We start from the raw sequence: 17199 nt of genomic DNA on the forward strand, positions 1-17199 counted from the left end.
AGGCGACGCCAGCAATCCCTCCACGGCCCAGTGGCATCACTGCTAGAGCATCAAGTGAGGAGTACATCATGATGACGACGTTACGTCGAATTTAAATGACACTTTACACTTTGTAGCTAAAGTTAAGCTGAAGCCCGTCCACAAACATGGTTAGGTAATAGAAACGTGCGTCCTTCATAGAGTCCTGGATTCTTGCGTGGACGCGAATAATGTTTGTAGATATTGATGTAACCAGTTTGACATGGGGATATAAGTGCTGAAAAATAGGATATAAATTTGTTTGACAATATTATTAAAACAAAAATAGGATAGAGTATTACATTCACACATATTAATAGTCAGAATTAGATATGAGGGATATTACGGTGGAATCAAGTTTTGTATAAGCTTTGACTTTTGAAGTTATCAGTGTTCTCTTATTGAAGTTTTAATTAAACATTTTCACCTGACATAGGTAGCATTTCCACCAGGAGTTCTGCGGAAGCATGAAGTGAAATGCGTTTTTCGTCCACCGCCTAAAAGTGGGGGCCCTATAACGACCCGTAAGGAAAGGTAAAGGACAATGGAATTTGATGTCCCTTATTCAGCTGTATTAATTTTCATAAATTACAATTTTGCATTTCGTAATAAAACAATTTCAGATTTTTATAAAATAAAAAAGTGACATAACTCAAAGAAATAATTAAAAATTACCTGATAACAGCTCCTCACATTCAACGAGAACAGAACTGCATGTCCATATTACTGTTGTGTAAATGGTTCAAAGGGCTCTAAACACTATGGGACTTAAAGCGTGGTTCCGGACTGAAACGCGTAGAACCGGTCAGCCACAGCGGCCGGCACTGTTGTGTACACTATAATGGAATCTACTGGTAAAATTACTTGCTTGAAATTTAGAGAACGCTTATACTATTTCAGTATAAGTTTTATAAAATCCTGTAGTCGATTTTTCTCTAGTATTGCATTTTTTAGATCTGTCACTGTTCTTGTTGGGGTGAGATATGGGAAACACAGCAAAGAAAAAGGGACAACCTGATTGGAACGTGTTAAAACATCAGCGAATAACTTCTGTGGTTAAAAAATGCTATTTATTCGCCTGAATTGCCACAACATCTGTACAGTTGGGCCTCGCACTACAGGTTCAGCCAAAGGACCTCTGGCTACTGTACGCGGCCCTGTTGTGTGTGTGTGCCAGTGAATGTCGTAGTGTTCCGTACAGAACTACAGGCTGTTTTAATGCTGTCCCATGGGCCAAGACAGAGGCGCACCGGCTAGGCGGAGCTAGGCAGCCATATTGCTAGTGTTTCGAACATGCCCGAACTGCTCGGTCCCCCCTGCTCTCAAGCACTGGGTCAGTGCAGTACGGCCTGGCCTTCTGAGAGCCTGTGCCACAGCTGTTTTCCCACCCGTATGTCCACCCCCGGTAGCTGAGTGGTCAGCGTGACAGAATGTCAATCCTAAGGATTCCCAGCTGGGTCGGAGATTTTCTCCGCTCAGGGACTGGATGTTGTGTTGTCCTAATCATCATTATTTCATCCCCATCGACACGCAGTTCGCCGAAGTGACGTCAACTCGAAAGACCTGCACCAGGCGAACGGTCTACCCGACGGGAGGCCCTAGCCATACGACACTTCACTTCACATCCCACCCGTGTTTACCTGTGTCCGCGGGTGCCCGACTGCGCGAAGCCGGGCGCTCGGGCTGGAGCAGCCTGTGGTATTCAGCTATTGCCTACCTTCTTCCCCGGCCGGGCGTTCCAGCGGCAGCGGTCGAGGAACCGGGCGCTGAAGACGACGTCGACGTCGCACATGAAGAGCAGCGCGTCGCGGCGGCCGGGGGCGGCGCGCTCGGCGGCCACCCGCAGGCCGCGGCCGCGGGAGAAGGACTCGTTGAGCGCCAGCAACCGCAGCGGCTCCTCGCCGTGCTGGGGGCGGCGGTGCGGGGGCGGCGGCGGCGCGCCGGTGCCGGCGGAGGCGGAGGCGGGGGCGGAGGGGGAGCGCGCCGCCAGCGACAGCGAGAGCGCCCGGGACATGGCGGCGCGCGCCTCCGCCAGGCCCTCCTCGCCGAAGTACACCACCGTCAGCTGCACCCTGCACCAACACACGGCGGGGCGATGCTGGTACTTCGTCTCTACTCTAAGTACCAGAGGCGAACGATACGAGAGTAAAGCAACACATTTCTTTCTGACAACAGGTTGGTTTTATTTAGGATTTCTGTACACCAGGGGTTCCCAACAAAATTTTCTCGAGGACCCCCTCATCGGGCATGATTGGTACCTTCCCATATCACAGTATCAAGTACCTAAAAAAGCCAAATTAAGAGTCTTTTATACGTTTTCTACACTCCTGGAAATTGAAATAAGAACACCGTGAATTCATTGTCCCAGGAAGGGGAAACTTTATTGACACATTCCTGGGGTCAGATACATCACATGATCACACTGACAGAACCACAGGCACATAGACACAGGCAACAGAGCATGCACAATGTCGGCACTAGTACAGTGTATATCCACCTTTCGCAGCAATGCAGGCTGCTATTCTCCCATGGAGACGATCGTAGAGATGCTGGATGTAGTCCTGTGGAACGGCTTGCCATGCCATTTCCACTTGGCGCCTCAGTTGGACCAGCGTTCGTGCTGGACGTGCAGACCGCGTGAGACGACGCTTCATCCAGTCCCAAACATGCTCAATGGGGGACAGATCCGGAGATCTTGCTGGCCAGGGTAGTTGACTTACACCTTCTAGAGCACGTTGGGTGGCACGGGATACATGCGGACGTGCATTGTCCTGTTGGAACAGCAAGTTCCCTTGCCGGTCTAGGAATGGTAGAACGATGGGTTCGATGACGGTTTGGATGTACCGTGCACTATTCAGTGTCCCCTCGACGATCACCAGTGGTGTACGGCCAGTGTAGGAGATCGCTCCCCACACCATGATGCCGGGTGTTGGCCCTGTGTGCCTCGGTCGTATGCAGTCCTGATTGCGGCGCTCACCTGCACGGCGCCAAACACGCATACGACCATCATTGGCACCAAGGCAGAAGCGACTCTCATCGCTGAAGACGACACGTCTCCATTCGTCCCTCCATTCACGCCTGTCGCGACACCACTGGAGGCGGGCTGCACGATGTTGGGGCGTGAGCGGAAGACGGCCTAACGGTGTGCGGGACCGTAGCCCAGCTTCATGGAGACTGTTGCGAATGGTCCTCGCCGATACCCCAGGAGCAACAGTGTCCCTAATTTGCTGGGAAGTGGCGGTGCGGTCCCCTACGGCACTGCGTAGGATCCTACGGTCTTGGCGTGCATCCGTGCGTCGCTGCGGTCCGGTCCCAGGTCGACGGGCACGTGCACCTTCCGCCGACCACTGGCGACAACATCGATGTACTGTGGAGACCTCACGCCCCACGTGTTGAGCAATTCGGCGGTACGTCCACCCGGCCTCCCGCATGCCCACTATACGCCCTCGCTCAAAGTCCGTCAACTGCACATACGGTTCACGTCCACGCTGTCGCGGCATGCTACCAGTGTTAAAGACTGCGATGGAGCTCCGTATGCCACGGCAAACTGGCTGACACTGACGGCGGCGGTGCACAAATGCTGCGCAGCTAGCGCCATTCGACGGCCAACACCGCGGTTCCTGGTGTGTCCGCTGTGCCGTGCGTGTGATCATTGCTTGTACAGCCCTCTCGCAGTGTCCGGAGCAAGTATGGTGGGTCTGACACACCGGTGTCAATGTGTTCTTTTTTCCATTTCCAGGAGTGTATTTTTGATACTTAGAACAAACATTGACGTATTCATTACTGGAAAAATGTTGAGCTTACAACTTTTTCAATTTAGCCACTTTTGTTACTGTTAAATTTTTTATTATTGGTCAAAATCTTTGTCTTAAAATCTGGGAGTTTAGTATAATAAACTCCTTAAAAAAATAAAAATTGAGTATGAACTGAAAACGACAGGAAAAAATTGAAACTGAGTGTACTGGTCTTTCAAGTGTACTATACTTGAGATTGCATTGAGTAGACATGTGTGAAAAATAAGAAATCACTAATTTCATTCGAGGTATTATTTATTTGAAAAATACAGTTACAACAGAGTACTCCATCAGTATACAGTTATAATTTTCAGTTCTTAATGACATGAGTTCAATCTGACCTTTGAGTCCATATTACGAAATATATTTAATATATTTTTTATTCTAATAGCATCTTGCGGACCCCTCTGGCATAGCTTGCGGACCCCTGGGGGTCCTCGGACCACCTGTTGGGAACCACTGCTCTACACCATGTATTTCCCCACCCTTCTAGATATCTCCGTTCAATGCGATGGACTCACGCCATCTTACTGGGACGGCCTGTATGCCCGATGGTACAACTCTACTAGTCGACGTCGGAGGCAGCGCATCGCTGCATCAATAGCCTCCCCAATAGCCACGTACTGCTTCCCGCGGAATGCATCATTGGGCCAGACGGACGGAAGTTGGTAGGTGCGAGATTCAGGGTGGATGACGAAGAACAGTCCCAATAAGTTTTGTGAGCTCCTGAAGGGTACACACACTTGTGTCAAGGCTTGCGTTGTCGCGGATATGGAGAAGTTCGTTTGCATTTTTGTGGCGACCAACGCAATGATTTCGTTTCTTTAATTTCCTGAGGGTACTAAAATACAGTTCATCGTTGCACCTTGATGGAGGGCATCAGACAGAATAACCGCTTCAGAGTCCCAGGAGACGGTCGCCATGACTTTACCGGCTCTGGTCTTTCTCTTAGGAGAAGATGTAGTATGGCGCCATTCCATGAATTGCCGTTTTGTCTCCCATTCGAAATGATGAACCCATGTTTTATCGCCTGTGACAGTGTTCGGCAAATGGTCGAATTTCACCAGTGATGGTCCTTCGTTGCTTTTTACCCGTCGGGCACACATCTTTGAGTACAGCAACTGGTGGACGAGTATGTCAGCTCTACCAACAAAGACGTCCAATTGTGCAGCGAAGAAACTGATTGTGATCCGTTGACCACCTCGAATGAGAGTGTCCCCACGTTCCAACAATGCGGCTGTGTGCAGTCGGCCTGCAAGCGGGAGATTTTTCGACGTTGTTGCGATGATATCAGACGTCTCTCTCAACGACTCACCGTGCTTTTGTTCACTGCCAGGTCCCCGTACACATTCTGCAAGCGCCCATGAATTTATGAGATCAGCTGGTTTTCCGCCAGAAGAAACTCAGTGACAGCTCTCTGCCTGGAAAGCAGCTCTGTAACGATCGCCATTTTGAAGGCTAATATATAGCATCGCCAACTGCCGGAACCTCATGAAACTACAGGGGCTCAAGCGAGAATATTCCACGATGTCTCACAACAAATTAAGCATTTTTTCAACCGAAACTCGCCCGACAAAAAAAGTGTTGCATTACTTACTGAAAGCCACCCGTGCGTCGCCATCGGCTGCTGCTTGCACGTATGTAACGCTTCTGCATTATCAGTTGCACCTCAACCATTGTGTCAACCCCACCGCCAGCAATACACATTAAAGACTACTGGACTGTAACTCTCCGAGGTATTCCACTTTTACTAGAAATATACAAGGTGGGCAACCTCCATTCTCGGTTCATTTGTTGCGTCAACTCAAGGGTAAAATCTCGAACTGCCCACAGATTCTTTCATCGTCTTCGTCAGAAGCAGCAGGCTGTCATTTATGCTGGTGTGATGACAATTTGTAACCTATAGTTGGCTTGTCATTGATCGCCGAATGTTATCATTATATGGTTTTGCCATGCACTTGTGTCCATGTCCGCACAAGTGGTTTCAGCGATTTGTAGGAACATAAACAATTTAGCGCACTTCTCCGTGTCTTGCAGCGTTGAGAGTTGGATCCCACCCACTATTAAAATAATAGTTGCTATCCCGTTTAAATAAAGCAAGACATACAAGGTACTAACTGTATCTAATGGACATAGTCCATGTAATTGCCACCTCTTTTTATCTGTAACTCTGCCACTCTTCTATTGGGAGTGGATTAATGCTAACAAGGCAACCCTCAATAGAGCTAATCTTAACAGGTCTGCTGCAAAGCAAACGACAAACTGATCGCTTGGTATTTAAGTAAAGACTGACGTCATGTCACGGAGCGGCACACATTGTCATCAACGTCTCGTTCAAGAAGGAACTATTACGGTCGTGAATGGAGGATTGAATTTCACCCCTATGCCTCACAAGTTGCGTATTGTGAGGCTTATTAGTGGACTGGGATGGGCGTTACGGAATCTCTCACAGGATATCAGCCACAAGTCGCTTTTTAGCCATAGCCATGAGTCCTAAATCAAAAATTAGCAGAACAGGGCGGGAGAGGCTTTGGGTTTTCCGGAAGGATGAAAATCGAATTGTATTTTAGGCTGACAAGGGATATTCCACGTGCAATCTTAATGCTAGGTAGTGTCTTAAAGTATCGTACTTGTTGCAGGACAAAACGCACACAATACATAAGCGCGACCAAACTCTTTCATGTAAGAGAACAGTGGAGCTGCTGAAATCTAACTGAAGTCGTCGAGAAGAACAACAGCGATCCAGCTTATAGACCGTCCAGGCAGTACAGTTTGCCTAAATTCCATAAAGGAGGGGTTTCACTACAACGCATCATTAGTACTACTGGTTCCCTCATTTACAGAACAGCCAGGTACCTCACCTCCTTAAGGACTCCCACAGCTGGACGCTGCGACCATCAAATTAAAAATTCTCAGATCTTCACTGACATTATCAAGCAAATCAGAACCGGGCCAAACGATATTTTAGTCGGGTTGTCTGTCGTCCTTCTATTTGCAAAAATTCCTATGGAGGACACAGTTAAACTGTTGACAAACCACTTTCCTAAAACCGTAAGGTTGTCCGGCCATGCTTTCATGACCACCTGTCGACAGGATGGACATGGCTTCTCCAGTGCCTCCAAGAGTTACCAACTCCTTTACACAGTACTACGAGGGAAGCTCTTTAAACTTAGCTTCATTTCGCCAGTTTTCATTTTATCGATATATTGACAACACTTCTATGTTATAGCCAGAAGACGTCGATACTCTGCCATGTATCCGATCATTCAGTTTACTATGGAAACAGAGAGAGAAGGAAAGCTGCCAATTTTAGGTGTTCTGGTTGAACGAAAATCGGACAGGTGGCTCGTCCACTTTGCAAACCAAGGCACACTGATTTATTTCTCAGTGCACAAAATTTGCATCACCCTGTCCAGAAGAGTGCTGATTTAAATACATTAATACACAGAGCTAAAACTATCTGAGACAGGTACCACGTGGACTCCGTTTTCTTGAATTACCAGTCTTCTGACTGATGCGACCCGCCATGAACTCATCTCCAGCGCTACACTCTTCATGTCAGAGTAATACTTGCAACCTATGTCCTCAACTATTTGCCGAATCTGTTCCGATCTCTATCTTCCTCTGCAGTTTTTACTATCCAAAGGCTCCCTGTAGTACTATGGAAGTTATTCACTGGTATCTTAACACATGTCCCTTCTTGTCAATGTCTTCCATACGTTCCTTTCCTCGCCAATTCTGTGGAGAGCTACCTCAGTTCTTGTCCTATCAGTCCATCTGATTTTCAACTTTCTTCTGTGGCACCACACCACAAACACTTCAGTTTTCTTCTGTTGCCGTTTCCCCACTGTCCATGCTTCACCAACATACAATTCTGTGCTCCAGATTTCTCAAAAGTCTCTTCCTCAAATTGAGACCTATGTTTGATACCAGTAGACTTCTCTTGCCCTTTATGCCTATGCTAATCTGCTTCTTATGCCCATCTTGCTTCGTACATTATGACTTATTTTGCTGTCAAGATAACAGAATTCCAAAACGTCACCTACAACAGAATTCCATAACGTCACCTAATTCGTGACTGCCAATTTCGATATTAAGATTCGCGCTATTCTCATTTCTACTGCTTCTCATTATTTATGTTTTTTTTCCGGATCACTCTCAATACACATTCTGTACTCGTTAGACTGTTTATTTCATTCAACAAACCCTGTAATTATTCTTCACTATCGCTGAGGACAGCAATATCATCAGCTAATTTTATTTATCACTGATATCTTTTCACCAAGAATTTTAGTCTCGTTCTTGAACCTGTCTTTTATTTTCATCATTGCTTCTTCTGTGTATAACCTGAAGAGTAGGGGTGAGAGACTGTATCTCTGTCTTACACCTTTCTAATCCGAGCATTTCTTTATGGGCCTTTCAATATTATTGCTCCCTCTTGGTTCTCGTACAGACTGTATATTGGCGATTGCAGTCTTTCTCGGCGAAGTGAGACCTACCACTTCGCCAGAAGATGATGGGTACGAAACTCATTGAAACGTTGCAGCAAGACGACGCCATAATTCGGCTGATAACCCGAGAAGAATTCATCAGACTGTATATTACCCATCTTTGCCCCTAGCTTACTCTTATTTTTTCCAGAATTGCTAGAAGTCTTTTGCACCATTTTACATTGTCGAACGCTTCTTCTAGGTCTACATGTCCAATGAACGCGTCTTTGTGTTTCTTCAGTCTTGCTACCTCTATCAAGCGTAACGTCAGAACTACCTCTCTTGCGCCTTTAGCTTTCATAAACTCAAACTGTTTCACCTGGAAGATCCTCAATCTTTTCCATTCTTAGGTATATCGTCCTTGTCAGCAACTTGGATGCATGAGCTGTTAAGCTGATTGTACGGTAGTTCTCGCACTGATTTGCCCTTGCTATCTCCGGAATTGTGTGGACGATACTTTTCCGAAAGTCTCATGGTACGTCGCCTGTCTCAAAGATTCTACACGCCAAATTGAGTGGTCATTTGCTTGCCAATTCCCCAATTCTTCCAGAGCTATTTTAAATTCGTTCTGTTATACTGTATCCCCTACGTCTTTCTTATGGATTCCAATTTCTTCTCCCGTGACAGGAAATATATCCTCCCCCCTTATAGGGGTATTGAATGCACTCTTTTCAGCTATCTTCTCTACCCTACGTCTTAAACAATGGAATTCACATTGCACTCTTAATGTTAGCACACTTGCTTTTTGTTTCGCGGAAGGTTGTTTTGTCTTTACTGTCTGCTGAGACAATCCTCCATACGATCACTGCTTTTTCGATTTCTTCACGTATTTGCTGCATCCATTTCGCCTTGTCTGTGCTGCACTTCCTGTTTATTTCATTCCCTAAAGAATTTAAGAGAAGTAGAAACCTAGCTGAGAAAAAAAAGCTGAATGAAGCAAAAATCAAAGTCAGGAGAGCAATGAGAGAAGCATTCAGTGAATTCGAAAGTAAATTTAGTCGACCTATCTGACTAAAAACCCTGAGAGAGTCTGGTGTTATGTAAAATCAGTTAACGGTTCGAAATCATCTATCCAGTCACCGCGTTACCATAATGGTATCGAAACGGGAAATGACACAGAGAAGGCCAAAATACTGAATTCCTTCTTCCGAATTGGGTAATACGGTCCCCACAATATTAATCTTAGTATCTGGAGCAACCGGGGGGGAGGGGGGGGTTAAGTAGCGACTAGGAAAAATCGCAGGTCATTCCCGTTTCCAAGAAGGATCGTGGGAGAGATGCAGATAATTATAGGCCTATATCGTTGACGTCAACCTGTTGCAGATTTATGGAACATGTTTTCTGCTTATGCATAGTGATGCTTTTGAAGAAAGAAAATCTCTTTTGATGTTTTTGAAGAAAGAAAATCTCTTCTATAAAAATCGATATGAATTCTGCAAACAGAGATCTTGTGAAATTTCAACTGGTTCTTTTCCTTCGCGAGATCTATAGCGCTGTAGACATTTGCACTCAGGTTGATGCCGTGTTCTTCGACTTCAGGAAGACTTTTGACCATGTTTCGCACTGATGCTTGGTGAGAAAAAGAAAAAAAAGGTTACCTAATATTGGACCAGATTTTCGACTGGATTCAAGACTTTCTCGCAGACAGAGCTCAACGCTTCGCTCTTAACGGAACAAAATCGACAGATGTGAAGGTAATTTCGGGACTACCCCACAGAAGTATGATAGGATCATTAATATTTACAGTGTATATAAATGATCTAGGGGAATACGTCGGAACATGTTTAATGCTGTTCACCGATGATGTGGTTGTCTATAAGAAAGTAGGAGCGCCAGAATATAGCAACAATTTGCAGAAGAACCTACGGATGAGTAATGAGTGGCACAGGGAGTGGCAGCTGATCCTGAACGTAAGTAAATGTAACATATTGCGCATACATGGGAAAAGAAACCTATTATCGTACAACTACGTAACTGATGAACAATTGCTGTACAATTAGGTTAATGATGAAAAATTGATGTAAACAGTAACCACTGTCAAATTCTGTGAGTGACTAACCAGAGCAACGAAGTCCTTGGAAAATCAGGTTCATAGGAAGCATGTCAAGGAAATTAATAGATCTAGTAAAGAAGTGGTCTACAAGGTGGTTGTTCGACCGATTCTTGAGAATTGTTTATCAATTTGAGACTGATGGAAGATCCAACTTCAGTATACTCTTCTTACCATATTGATTACTCCGGAAAATTCTCTTAAACATCAGTCAACTCTTCAGCATTACTAAGGTGTGATCTGTCTACATCTGCTTTTGGATACGCCTTATGTTCCAATCTCGGTCTGACCATGATGTGATACAGCTGGAATCTCTCAGTATCTCCAGATCTTTTCCTAGTATATCTCTTCCATTGTGATTCTTGAAAAGATTATTCGCTATTACCATCTGACATTTATTAAACTCAGTCTTTCTCCTCTCTCATTCCTACTGTCTCCAGTAACCCTTTCTTCTATTCCTTCCCCAATAATCCCGTTCCAAACCATCATTGTTATTAGATTTTCATCTCCCTGTACATAACGAATCACCTGTTCAACAACAGCATATAATCTCTTCATCTTTTGCTTGCGACATTGGTATGTATACCTGAACTATCGTTGTCAGCGTTGGCTTGCTGTCGAATATGATGAGATCAACTGTTCTCAGTAGCTCACTCTCCGTCCTACTTACCTATTCATAACGAATCCTACTCCAGTAATATAATTTTCCGATGCTGTTGATATCACTATGTCCGGCTGACCAGAAATCCTTGTCTTCTTTCCATTTCACTTTAGTGACCCTCACTATACCTGGATTGAGCCTTTGCAGTTCCCTTTCCAGATTTTCTAGCTTTATTGCTACTTACAAGCTTCTGACATTCCACTCCCCGACTCGTAGAACGTTATCCTTTCGTTGGTTATTCACTCTTTTTCTCATGGTCAGCTCCCCCTTGGCAGTCCCTTCCCGGACATTCGAACGGGGGACTATTCCAGAATCTTTTGACAATGGAGAGATCATCATGACACTTTTTCGATTACAGGCCACATGTCGTGTGGATACACATTATGTGTCTTTAATGCAGCGATTTCCGTTCCCTTCTGCGTTCTCATGCCATTCATCATTGCTGATTCTTCCGTCTTTAGCGGCAGTTTCCCACCTCAACATCAAGAGAGTCCAATGAACCTCCCCCTGTGACCCTTTTGACAAGGCCATTGGCAGAACGAGGACGACTTCTTATGCCATAAGCCTTCGGCCGCCATTACTGATTATTTTTATTCTAACTTTGAGTTGTGGCGAGGTTTGAATCCGGGAAGCAGGACGTTTTGATAACTAGTCACCGACGGTACCCATAAACCTCCGAGATTTACATCCGAAATAAGTGTCTCGAAAGAATGGCTTTACGTTACAGTGACAAACGAATTGCTCTCCAAGAAACAAAAACGCGATGATGTTGAACAATCAGTGACGATGCACCATAGTGTTTCTTCCATTCTGCTGGACTACATGTGGCAGTACAGAAAGAGTCCCGAGAATAAGATGAGTAACTCCTGTTTTATGACCAACTAAGGAAGGAATGCGTGAGCTCTCGTCAACCTCGGTTCCAGGTTCTCTATAATAATTTATTGGCATCACGTCCCTGGGATTTATAAGATGCCTTGCGAGTCAGGAAGCAACGACACTTACATCGTTCAGTCTGCCTGTATTGTAACCCATCGCTATGCAGAAAACCACAGGGACATTAAGAAAATAAGAATTTGAGAAATCAGCAGTTACTAAGCACCGCGTCACAAATAAAAACAGAATAATATTTGGTGAAGCTGAAATCATGTCTGATGTTTCTACGCACGGGGTTTCTGTTATTAAATCAGCAGCTGAAATTATAATGTCCGAGAACAACTTCAATCGTGATAGAGCCTATAATCTTAGTAATGCCTGAAAGCGAGCTCTCGATGCTCAGAAGATACGGACAAATGTGCTAAATTGTTTACGTTCCAATGAGAACAATGGCACCACCGACCCAGATATGAAAGCAGTCTCTGACAACATGAACTGATCACGCACGCCGACCAATCACAAGCCATCTGTGGGCTATAAAGGGTCACCACAACAGCAAAGACGACACTCAGTTGTTCAGGGCATGGAGGATTTCGTCGAAAGCTCATTTTACCCAGATTTGGGGTGACAAGTAAAGTGAGCAAATTTTTTACAAAGATGTCACAAAAAAGCTCTGACATATTTTCAAAGCAATGATGACAATTTCAAGACGCATGACTGCTTTCGTTTTGTGAATTCACATATCCGGGTAGGCTGAACCAAGCTTTCCTTAAGGAAATGAGAACCTGAGGATCCAAATGTCCCGATACATATTTATTTTCAAATCACTTGTGTGCCTTTTCATTCATGATGGTATGCCTGCTTTTATAGCTAAATAACTGTTTCGGATAACGTAGACTGTTTTTGTATTTGTGTTATATTTCTGTCTGTTCTAGGTCATTTCGATTTTATTTCCTTACTTTTATACATTTAAAAGAACTTTGTCGCTCCTCTCTTCATAGGTTCTATTTCTAATGAACATATCTCGTTCGTGCGAGTAAACTGTGGTACACTAATTTCTGTTTTATATAATTTTTGAAGAATGGGTCTTGCAATTCAGATGTCATGTTTTATCCGTTTTACATATGGGAACACTAATTCCTCACCAAACTGGGTAGGTTATGTCTCTTTATTTAAGTACTGAGATAAAATTTTTTGTCTTAAATTATCGCCAATGTAAGATCTTGTCAGTTATAGCAATTTCCTGTTTGCTAACTCTTTTCAGATCTGAAGGGGGTACATTTTTTCAACAGAAGCTAGTTGTTATTTAGTTACGACCTAGACAGTTAAAAGCTTTAAAATAGATTCAAAAATTTATGTATAAAATTACACTTTGACATTACTTCTCTCGATCCTGACGATGACAGGTAGTAATTTTAGGAACACGTCTGTCATATGGTAATGACACACTTTGTAATGCAATCTTATTCATTTTATTGGCTGACGTACTTAATGCTCTTTTAAATTTTATTTCATAAATGTCAACATACATTAATATTTAGTTATTAGCCCGTCAGAGGATTATCTTTTGTAGACAGGACCCTCCTCACTTACATTCAAGACTGATGTGATTTTCGTAGTAGTGGACATCTGTAGTATGGAATGACATCTTTTTGTTTTATTTTATATTAGTTTTGACGTATTATGTGTAACTCCTCTTTCAAATTTTAAACTTGTCTCGTAGATGTTACAACGACCTGTGAAGTTCGAAACACGTAATTTAGTATTTCAGGCGACATAACACTGCAGGGGTTATATGGCAGCCGGAGCAGTAGCGTCAGCCTTAATTGTACCTCACAACATTTAGTGGTTTCATGTTTCCCCTCACTAAAAGCAGTTATAAGAGAAGGAGGAATCCTGCAGGTTTTGTCATTGCTCTCAGTTACGTAAGGTGGGGACGAATGTCGACACTACTGGGGGTTTTGATATTAATGCTGGCTTGTGGAAGAATTTGTGGTAACTTTGTCTAAGGCAGGTATCCCACATCTCTGGCAAGGATTTATGGCAGCTTTGTAGAGGGAAGAAATGTGAATGTAACAAATGAGAGTATAATAGTGATAAACTATAGAAATGAGCCAAAACGTTACAACGACCGCCACAGTAGCAGATTGGTCCACCTGTGGAATGTAATGGAGCAGAGATTCTGCATGGAATTGGACAAGTCCTTGGTAGGTTTATAGAGGTAAGTGTCGACAGACCTGTACCCACAGGTCGCGGAACTCCAGTAAATTATGGGCCGTCGGTTTGTGGGCTTGGAGCCGGCGTCCTGTAGCGTCGCAGACGTGTCCCATCATGTTCAAATTAGGTGAATTTGATGCCAAGATATCAACGAGAGTTCACTAGTATATTATCTGACAATTGTATCAAGATGTGGTCTTGTGACACGGACATTTATCATGATGGAAGATGCCATTTCCGTCGTGGAAGGTATCAAGAAAGAAGGTAGGTAAGTGGTCCCTAATAACGCTCACGTTGTTCACAAATGTGATGGTGCCATCGATTACTAACACAGGTCCCAAAGAATACCACGTGAATGGCTAGCGTCTCTGGTGCGAGGCACGTTTTGAACAGACTCTGGCCTGTGAGCTGGCATATCCCAAGAAGACGATCAACCTTATGTAACAGGAAACGTGGCTCATCCGACCAGACGACGCATTTACAGGGCTATTCAAAAAGAAGGAACGGATTTCAAACATTTATTTCTTCCAAAAAACAAAATATACAAAGACAAGAATGAAATTTTCAGTCTACAGCGGAGTGTGCGCTGATATGAAACTTCCTGGCAGATTGAAACTGTGTGCCGGACGGCGACTCGAACTCGGGACCTTTGCCTTCCGCGGGCAGGTGCTCTACCAACTGACCTACCCAGGCACGACTCACGACCCGTCCTCAGAGCCACAGGAGACGAGGTACTGGCAGAAGTAGAGTTGTGAGGACGGGGCATGAGTCGTGCTTGGGTAGGTCAGTTGGTAGAGCACTTGCCCGCGAAAGGCAAAGGTCCCGAGTTCGAATCTCGGTCCGGCACACAGTTTCAATCTGCCAGGAAGTTTCATAGAAAGACAAATTCAACGTTACCGGAAAGGGAAAAGTTGAAATTTTTATACATTCAATGTGAGCACCATGTGTTACACGACAAAGATCAAAACGGTGGCTGATTCCCTGCCACACACGAAGCAGCTGGTCTCGTTCAGGTAACGTTGGACTTCCTTAGAGAAGATGAACTTCATCGCCGTTGGCCTCCCAGAACTCCGGATCTCACACCTTCTTACTTTTATCTGTGGGGTTACGTAAAAGACCGCCTTTTTATCCCCCCCCCCCCCCCCCCCGTCTGACACTCTTGAAAGTCTGTAACATCGCATTGTTGAAGTTGTGAATTTGATACCGAGAGACCAGCTACTTTGTGCGTGGCAGGAAATGAGCCTCCGTTTTGATATTTGTCCTGACGAATCCTTCTAGGATTATCAGCCGAGTGGTGGAGTCGTATTGTCGCAACGTTTCAATGAGTTTCGTAGCCCCCCCAGAAGATGATGGGTACGAGTCGCATTGAAACGTTGCGACAAGACGACGCCACCATTCGGCTGATAACCTGAGAAGAATTCATCAGCGGAAAACTCCGAGAGAGACTGCAATAGCAGATATTTGTCGTGTAACACATGGTGGTCACACTGAACGCATAAAAATTTGAACCTTCTTTCCAGGAGCGTTGGAATTTTGTTTGTATCTTTTGTAGTTTGGAAGTAATAAATGTTTGAAATATGTTCCTTCTTCCTCAAGAGGCCCGTACATTGATCCACGGTCTTATTTTGGTGATTCAGTGCCCACTGCAATCGAAACTGACGATGTAATTGTGTCAACATGGGAAAATGCAGTGGTCGTCTGGTGCAGAGCCCCACATTCAACAATGTGCAGTGAACAGTGCCCCGTAGCGGAGCTGTTCTCTCCTGTCAGATCTGCCAAAGATCACGGCAGAGCAGGCTAGCTTCATGCCTCCACGTTCTGCGATAACGCGTGACGCCCAACATCTAGTTACGTGTGGTTTCACTTCAACCAGTTTCAATAGGTGCACGCGACAGTAGCGCGATGATTGTTGCCAGACGCTTTCTTGAAGTGGCTTATGTCAGCGAGGTTCCTCATTTACCTCCCGTCTTATCGGTAGAACGATTCTCCATTCGTTTCTGCCCCGCTTATGCGCTTTCGATACGTTATCGCAATGTGATCAGGTGGCACTGAATCTTGCGGTGGGCTGTGGTCATAATGTTTTGGCTCTACATCTATATGATTACTCTGCAATTCACATTTAAGCGCTTGGCAGAGGGTTCATCGAACCACGATCATACTATCTCTCTACCATTCCACTCCCGAACAGCGCGCGGGAAAAACGAACACCTAAACCTTTCTGTTCGAGCTCTGATTTCTCTTGTTGTATTTTGATGATCATTCCTACCTATGTAGGTTGGGCTCAGCAAAATATTTTCGCATTCGGACGAGAAAGTTGGTGACTTAAATTTCGTAAATAGATCTCGCCGCGACGAAAAAGTCTTTGCTTTAATGACTTCCATCCCAACTCGCGTATCATATCTACCACACTCTCTCCCCTATTACGTGATAATACAAAACGAGCTGCCCTTTTTTGCACCCTTTCGATGTCCTCCGTCAATCGCACCTGGTAAGGATCCCACACAGCGCAGCAATATTCTAACAGAGGACAAACGAGTATAGTGTAAGCTGTCTCTTTAGTGAACTTGTTGCATCTTCTAAGTGTCCTGCCAATGAAACGAAACCTTTGGCTCGCCTTCCCCACAATATTATCTGTGTGGTCTTCCCAACTGAAGTTGTTCGTAATTTTAACACCCAGGTACTTAGTTGAATTGACAGCCTTGAGAATTATACTATTTATCGAGTAATCGAATTCCAACGGAATTCTTTTGGAACTCATGTGGATCACCTCACATTTTTCGTTATTTAGCGTCAACTGCCACCTGCCACACCATACAGCAATCTTTTCTAAATCGCTTGGCAACTGATACTGGTCTTCGGATGACCTTACTAGACGCTAAATTACAGCATCATCTGCGAACAACGTAAGAGATCTGCTCAGATTGTCTCCCAGGTCATTTATATAGATCAGGAACAGCAGAGGTCCCAGCACGCTTCCCTGGGGAACACCTGATATCACTTCAGTTTTACTCGATAATTTGCCGTCTATTACTACGAACTGCGACCTTGCTGACAGGAAATCACGAATCCAGTCGCACAACTGAGACGATACCCTAT

The 17199-nt window shown here is 44.7% G+C and overlaps 1 protein-coding gene across 1 annotated transcript in view; it reads right to left on the reverse strand.

Moving 5' to 3' along the window:
* Nucleotides 1-17199, reverse strand: part of LOC126456865 (chondroitin sulfate N-acetylgalactosaminyltransferase 2-like) — a 165389-nt gene that overhangs the window by 83564 nt on the left and 64626 nt on the right. The window contains exons 4-5 of the mRNA XM_050092686.1: nucleotides 2020-2090; nucleotides 1736-1914 (exon numbers count right to left, since the gene is read on the reverse strand). Of these exons, the coding sequence (XP_049948643.1) occupies nucleotides 1736-1914; nucleotides 2020-2090 (250 nt within the window). The remainder of the gene's footprint in view (nucleotides 1-1735; nucleotides 1915-2019; nucleotides 2091-17199) is intronic.

Source organism: Schistocerca serialis, chromosome 1 (genome assembly GCF_023864345.2).
Source record: "Schistocerca serialis cubense isolate TAMUIC-IGC-003099 chromosome 1, iqSchSeri2.2, whole genome shotgun sequence".
NCBI classification, from domain to species: domain Eukaryota; kingdom Metazoa; phylum Arthropoda; class Insecta; order Orthoptera; family Acrididae; genus Schistocerca; species Schistocerca serialis.